Here is an 8,101-nt window from a genome sequence, read left to right as displayed (position 1 = left end):
GTTCCAAAAGAATGGCTTGTATGTATCCATGAATTATTAACGCAAGTTTTACAGATTGTAAGTTGGATACATTGATAATACACTGCACAGATTAAAGTCTCATAAGAACAGAATATGGGTATAGCAGTGATCAATATGGTGCACGCCTGTTGCGTAGCAAATGATATGGATTGAAGTCCCGAAAGGACAATCCTTTGACATGTCAATATTGATATTATGCACGCCTAATGCGTAGCAAATTATATGGGTTAAAGTCCCATAATACGGGTTAAAGTCCCATAAATTAATTGACATGTATGTATTAATCTGTGGCATGCCTGTAGCATGACAGATATATGGGTTCTAAATGTTCCAACTCCCTCAATGGAGATTTTTCACGCCCTACTATAAAATAACGCTCCATTGGAGGTTATAATCCACATTCTCACATAATAAAAGCCCCATGAAGTGGCTTGGGTACCAAAAGGCAAATAAATGCTTATAATTGATGCATGCGCATGCACATGAGAATGGTGGGATCATGAATTGATAAATGGCAATTTTTGATTTTGGAGTAGCTACTCAAATCATCAATGGGCTGTGTTGATTGGAACCACGTTCAATTATTAAATGTCGACAATATCATTGGCCAAAAGGGAAAGAGGTAATTCCATTATAGATGAGAATGAACGTGAAAGAACAAACCCACAGTACGAACCCCAAAAGATGTTAATACTGAAATTTATACTTGGGTGTTCGGAATAAAAGGGAATATACCTACTTTGTATGACACACTGTTTCTGGCAGAAACAAGGAATGTTGGATTTTCTCCATATTTACAGATTCAATTGTGCCCCCCTTATTACACAATTACGGAGACCAACATATTATCTTTAAGGGTTATTAAATGCACGGAGCATATCGCCAGAAGCGATTCCCTAAAGATGTATAAATAACTGGGTTAAAGCTATTTAATGTGTCATAAAGTTTAATCCCTTTTAAACAAAATCCGTTGAGAGGATTGACATTGCATAGAGCAAGTCCCTAAAGGACATGTGCTTGAAGCACAAAATTTGTACTCAATATTAATATGCATAAATTACCTCAGTGAGTACATTGATGTGATTGCAACACATTAAAGATTCTGCAGAATTCACGAAATATTTGTCTCGACTTAAGGATCGAGCATTGTGCCAACGAGATTCTTGCTTATACTAAGAAAGTATTGAAGCATTTTTATGAGGATTATCCGTTGGTCCTTAAATATTTTTCCGGAAGTATACTAGACCAGATAGAGCTCAGCTCCACACTGTACTCTTTTTCCTTCATCCAGGTTTTTATCCCATAAGGTTTTAACGAGGCAGTGTCGCTCAGGGGTCTTAGGGTATACTATGAAAATTTTAATGGTCGCTTACTGGACAAAATCTAGTCCTAAATTTTCCAGGGGGAGATATTCACCAGGGGGAGAAAGGTCTTAATAAAGACCTTCATACGCTGTACTCTTTTTCCTTCATCCAGGTTTTTATCCCACTGGGTTTTTACTGGTAAGGTTTTAACGAGGCAGTGTCGCTCAAAATTGACTCACAGCAGCAGTGTCACTCAAGATTGACTCACAGCAGCAGTGTGAACTACGATATTCAGAAAGGTGATAAACAGTATGACTCAAAGATATTTTGCCAAGCATCAGGGGGAGCGTGCTATCAATAAAGATCTTCAAACACTGTACTCTTTTTCCTTCGTCCAGGTTTTTATCCCACTGGATTTTTCCTGACAAGGTTTTAACGAGGCAGTGTCGCACGCGCACAGAATTTTATGTTACACATGATTATGTACTCTTTTTTTTCCTTCGACCAGTTTTTGTCCCACTGGGTTTTTACTGGCAAGGTTTTTAACGAGGCATATTCCATATCATTTGTGGTCTCCAAGGGGGAGTGTTGTAAATATATTAGGTGGAGCCCACCTGAAGCTTCCTCGAAGCTTCCTCCAATTGGAAGCTTCCTCCTTGTTGTAATTGAAAACAGATATGAGAATGATAATAAAAGAGAGAACAACAATTCTCTCCTCAATTCTTTTGATTTCACAACAATTTGATATTTTTATTAGTTTTAAGTCAATAAGTGCCCATGTATTATGGGCTTTGTTCGTCTGGGTTCGAAAAAGTACAACTTTGCCCTTATTGACAAAAAAGTGGTATATATTTCCAAAACTGTGCGTTTCATTCATTTTACTCATATGTCTGTTTTGCGTGGTTGAGCTCTGTTCCTCTTTTTTTCAATTTCTTATACCGATTTCACATAGCTAATGAGTGCGATTTTTCTGTTCCCTTTTTTGTGCGAGTTGAGGTTCTTAGTGTGCGATCGTTCCATGTTATTGAATTTTTTCGATTTGATGTAGAAAAAAAACATGGGCTTGTTCATACCAAAAAAATTTAGAAAAGGGAAGAAATTCAAAATCAGAAAATTGATGGAAAATCATGCTTGAGCATCAATTATACAACAAAAATGTCTTTTTATGACACAGTTTTAATGACTCGTCGATAATCCACGTCATTAAATGTCATTATCTATGACGTGTTTTAAAACGCATCATCAAAGTGAGTTTAAAACTCTTCATCGAACTTTAGGGTTGTCATTTGATTTCCCTTTACCCATTATTCTGTGCTGCGTCACGATTTCTTGTGGTTTTTGGAGGTAGATTGGAGCTTGCATCAATGTTGAGGTATGTATTTTTTCAGATCTAAGTCTTTTTCCGAAATTTTTACTTTTTTCTGTGTTGAGATGCTGATTGTGCATGTAATTGATGTAGTATTGTATCAGTTAGGTTTTTTCCCTATTGTATCAGTTGGCTTTTTTCCAATTACATGAATAGACGCAGGCCTTCACCCTCAATGTCAATTGTCAGCACTTCAAATTGGTGTAGCAGCTAGCTAAGAATTATATCTCTACCAAATGATATTAATGTATAACATTAACATGTTTGTTTTGTGCAGTAAACCATTTTTTCTTGAGAGTGCTGTTTTCTTTATCGACCCTGCTTCTTTTTCTTTTTGTTTTTCCTTTTTTTCCTGTATGAATTTGCTATGAAAGTTCATTCAGATATTGGACTAAAGGCCTAAGGCCTAGCAAATGCTCATTCAAGTGGAGACAGAAACTGAAAAGACAAGCAAAAACGTCAAGAACGACTCTGATGGTTAATTTTTGATTAATTGTTCCCGCTTAGCAAGTCTTCGAAATTATTTATTTATTTTTCGTCTGAAGTCTTTGAAAATTAAGGTGCCCATTTTAACACGCAGAAATTAAGTTTACCAACACCAAAGACGACCAAATGACTTGCTGCAAATTTGTTCCAATTAGATGAATAGAGACGCAGACCTTCACCCGCAATGTCAATTATCAGCACAATGAGACCAAGAATTAAGGTCAATTAGGACTGTGGAAACTTTTGTTGCAGGAGAACAACCTTACCGCGACGCTAACAGAGATAGACGAAGTCTTCGGAATGGCTGCTGTGGACTTAGTCAGGCATTAATAATTTGCTATCTCTAAAGAAGAGAAATTACTATTCATTAAGCTTGTTATAAATATCAACATATCCAGTATAGAGTTGCTCATAACATTTTTAGTAGAAACATATATATACTTTGGGATTTTGAAAGAAAGATGGCTTGGTTGTCATGGATGTGCCTCCTCTTCATGCTCTTTAATACATGTTCATCATTTAACTCTTCCTCTTCTCTGTCTTCAAGGCATTTATGCCATCCTGACGATAGCTCTACTTTGCTTCAATTCAAGAACTCCTTCTATTCTAATGGGACAATTTTTTGGGAGAAAGGCAAGGATTGTTGTGAATGGAGTGGAGTTACTTGTGGAAAGGTGACTGGTCATGTGATCGGTCTCAACCTTGGTCTTAGTGGCCTTCAAGGCAATATCCATTCCAATAGCAGCTTATTCTTTCTTCACCATCTCGAGAGGTTAGACCTCTCGGATAATGATTTCAGAGGTTCCCCAATTTCGTCCAAGTTTGGTGGATTTGAAACTTAACTTACCTTGACCTCTCTTTCTCTAATTTCAATGGGCCAGTCCCCCTAGAAATTTCCCACCTTTCCAACTTAGTGTCACTCAATCTCTCGCTACCTGGTGTAAGACTAGATACTCTTAGCTTCAACAGAATTGCTCAAAACCTAACCAATCTTAGGGAGCTTAATCTATACACTGTTGACATGTCATCAGTTGTACCTGATTCCTTCAACAATCTGTCTTCTTCTTTGAACACTCTTAGACTCTCTAGGTGCAACTTGCAAGAAAAATTTCCAGAAAGCATTTTCCGCCGACCAAACCTTCGATCACTATATCTAGGTTATAACCGTAATCTCACAGGTTATTTCCCCAAGTCTAACTGGAGCAGTTCACTCGAAACCTTGCGGCTCTCTTATACTAGAATCTCAGTAGATTGGCATCATCTGACAAGAAATTTAAAGTCTCTGAGAGATTTGTCTCTCAGAAATTGCAGTTTTGTAGGACCATATCCTGCATTACCTGGTAACCTCACACAAATCATGCAGTTGGACCTCTCACATAACGGTTTTGGAGGCCAAATTCCATGGTCGCTTCTGAAGTTTGAGAGACTCACTAACTTGGATCTTAGTGGCAACAATTATGTCGGTTAGTTTCCAGAAGTTGATAGAAACTCGACATTGATCTCTTCTTTATATGATTTTTCAGAAAAACAACAGGTGGTTCCTATTCCTCGACACTTAACCGAGCTCGATTTATTTGAGAACTTACTCAACGGAACAATACCATCTTGGTTAGGTAGTTTGCCATCATTGGAGGTTCTTAGCGTGGGAAGCAACCAACTCAGCGGTGACATCATTGAATTCCAATCTAGTCATTCCTTGACACGACTTGATTTCAGTGATAACAAGCTGCACGGCCTGATTCCAAGATCAATCTTTGAACTTGAGAAGGTTACGGCGTTTGATCTATCATCCAATAACTTGAGTGGCATTGTAGAGTTTGAAAATTTTTCAAAACTCCAAAGTCTTTCTTACCTTAATCTTTCCTCTAACCATCTATCCTTGAGTTTCCACCATTTCAGTAACAACACTTGGCCTCAACTTTCGATCCTAGCTTTGTTGTCTTGCAACATAAGTGAGTTCCCATACTTTCTAAGAGCCTCACCAAACTTGGAGACGTTAGACCTTTCCCACAACAAAATTCAAGGCAAGGTTCCCAAATGGTTGTCGGCTGTGGTTAAAGATTCGTTGAGGCAATTGGATCTTTCTTACAACTTTTTCACAGGTGCTGTAAGACAATTTCGATGGAAAAACCTTTGATATCTTAACCTTGGCAGCAATTCACTCCAAGGAGGGCTTCCAATTCCACCACCTTCCACATTTTTCTTTTTCATATCAAACAACCAATTGACTGGAGAGATGCCTCCAACCATTTGCAGCTTGAGTAGACTTCAAATCCTTGATTTGTCTAATAATAAATTGAGTGGTAAAATTCATCAGTGCTTAGGAGACTTCAGTCAAAGCCTCTCTGTTTTGGATTTGAGGAAGAATAAATTTGATGGCATGATTCCTATGACATTTTCTAAGGGAAATGTTTTGAGAAATCTTGGCCTTGATGGAAATCAATTGGAAGGACCCTTGCCGCCATCTTTGCTCACATGTAGAGATTTGGAAGTTCTAGACGTGGGAAACAACAAAATTCATGACACCTTCCCTAATTGGCTGGAATCTCTTCCCAAGTTGCAAGTTCTTATCTTGAGGTCTAACAAATTCCATGGTGCAATAGGAAATCCGACATCTAAGTTTCCATTCCAAAAATTGTGCATCATGGACCTCTCCCACAATCTGTTTAACGGTCTTTTGCCAACAAAATATTTTGAAAATTTAGCTGCCATGATAAACTCACAAGAACATGAACTGAAATATATGGGAGAGGGCTACTATCATGACACCGTGGTAGTGACAGTTAAAGGCTTCGAAATTGAAATGGTTAAGATCCAAACTTTCTTCACAAGTATAGATTTCTCAAACAACAGTTTTATAGGAGAGATTTCAAACGTTATCGGTAAGCTTAAATCATTGAAGGGGCTTAACTTTTCAAATAATGAGCTTACAAGTACAATTCCACCCTCATTTGGCGAATTGAGCAATCTTGAATGGTTAGATCTCTCTTCAAATGGACTTGTTGGTGAGATTCCAGGGCAATTGGCAAACTTGACATCACTATCAAGGTTTAACTTTCAAAAAACCGACTTGTGGGGCCCATACCTAATTGCAAGCAATTTGATACATTTGAAAATGATTCATATAGTGGAAATACAGGATTGTGTGGATTGCCACTTTCTAAAACATGTGGTGCACATCAATCACCACCATCGTCATTCAGACAAGAGGGTGATTTGGAGCACTGGAATGGTTTTGATTGGAAGGTAGTGTTGATGGGGTATGCATCTGGGGTGGTAATTGGAATTTCTGTGGCATATCTTGTACTCTCTAATGGACAACCAAATTGGCTTGTGAAAGTGATAGGAAGAAAGCAACATCGTAAAACTGTGAAAATCACACAACGACGTGCTTGAAGAAACTGTTCCAAAAGTTTATATATTTTCATATTGCATATCATTTTCATTTCTTATAAATATTGTATTATGTCAAATATACATGAATTCCAAAAGAGGTTCGTCTTTACTTTTGTCAAAGTGGCACTTGCTTATGCATCTTGTAATTTGTCAAGTTGACAAATCAATTCAATCAGTACACACGTAATTTACCTCAACTATTTTATATACTCCCATAAATCGTCTCATTCCAGAAAGTAAAAGGAAGGGAAAAGAATATTGTTAAATCAGTAGAGTAAATAGCATGCAAGTAGTATTAGTCCGCAACTGAAAAATAAGGGAACAATATACAAATTCGTTGACAATGTATTTTTGGTTGTTGGAGACTATGACCAAATAATTGACAAAACAATGCTGAAGTTGACAATGAACGCCCTAAAAACAACGCTCGCTGTAGTATTTGTTGGTTAGGTCAAAATGAAAGTTTCAATGGTCCACAATGTAAGATGATGTTTACTCTGTATGTGATGAGAAATTATTCGATGTTGTGTTATCTAGATGGCCATAAACATAAACGAGATCAACATAAAAATAAAAAAATGAACAAGTTTCAGTCCAAAATGAAAAGGCCAAACTGCATTTTTGGTCTCCATAGTTTCACTTTTTTTAAAATTTTTTTATTTATTTATACAAGCGAAGTTAACTGCTCTTAATCACTTGCATATAGTTCGGAAGGTGTGAGGTTTTATACAAAAGGTCTTCATGTTATTATTAGTAAAATCATTTATGGAAAATACTTTCCTTCCTTACCATGTAAGTAGGACCTCCTAAATTCCTACCAATAGCAGCGTGACATGTGTTCATAAGTTTTTATTTTTGTATTTTTAGTGAATTATTTATGCATATGTGTCAAATTGTGATTCACAGAAATGATGAATATCTCCTTACAGGTAGAGGCAAGTTGTATCTATCACTTAGAGCCAGTTTGGCATTGCTATGCTGTAAATATAATCAATTTCAAATTTGCTATAAGAGAAATCAGCTGTGAATGAAAGTAGAGTTTGGCGTTTGGTAAACTAAATACTAAAATTGATGTTAGTACAGAATTAAGTTTCTAAGAGCATCTCTAAGGGAAATGTCAAATAAAAAACATCAAATTTGTATTTGACGGCCTATGTGGTAATTTAACATTATGGACAACTTCTTAGTTCACCTGAACCGTTAAATAAAATTATTATTTTATTAAAGAATAAATGAAAAACAATGAAAATATGGCAAGAGAAAAGCATATGCAAGCTTATACACAACAGGTGGGGCCCATTCATTAAAAAACTCTCGATAATTGAAATAAAGTCTTTGTTTCTTGCTGTCAAAATTGCCACTAGTTCACAAGACGTTATTTACACGTCGGATAGAGCACTTCGGCTGGATATGTGTCAGCCACCTTTTCTAACCGTTTAGCAGTCCACCTAGCTTTTGACAAATATATTTTTTAACCATCACACCTAAAAAATTGTTTCGATCATAAAATAAACAAAATATTATGTTG

At 36.7% G+C, this 8,101-nt stretch overlaps 1 protein-coding gene across 1 annotated transcript; it reads left to right on the top strand.

Moving 5' to 3' along the window:
• LOC18780078 (receptor-like protein 12) lies at positions 3,639-6,573 on the top strand. The gene is made up of 4 exons (XM_020562321.1): positions 3,639-3,978; positions 4,701-5,284; positions 5,495-6,182; positions 6,317-6,573. The coding sequence occupies exons 1-4, from the start codon at positions 3,639-3,641 to the stop codon at positions 6,571-6,573; spliced, it is 1,869 nt and encodes a 622-aa protein (XP_020417910.1).

Source organism: Prunus persica, chromosome G4, assembly GCF_000346465.2.
Source record: "Prunus persica cultivar Lovell chromosome G4, Prunus_persica_NCBIv2, whole genome shotgun sequence".
NCBI classification, from domain to species: Eukaryota; Viridiplantae; Streptophyta; class Magnoliopsida; order Rosales; family Rosaceae; genus Prunus; species Prunus persica.
This window is presented reverse-complemented; position numbering and strand designations above follow the sequence as displayed.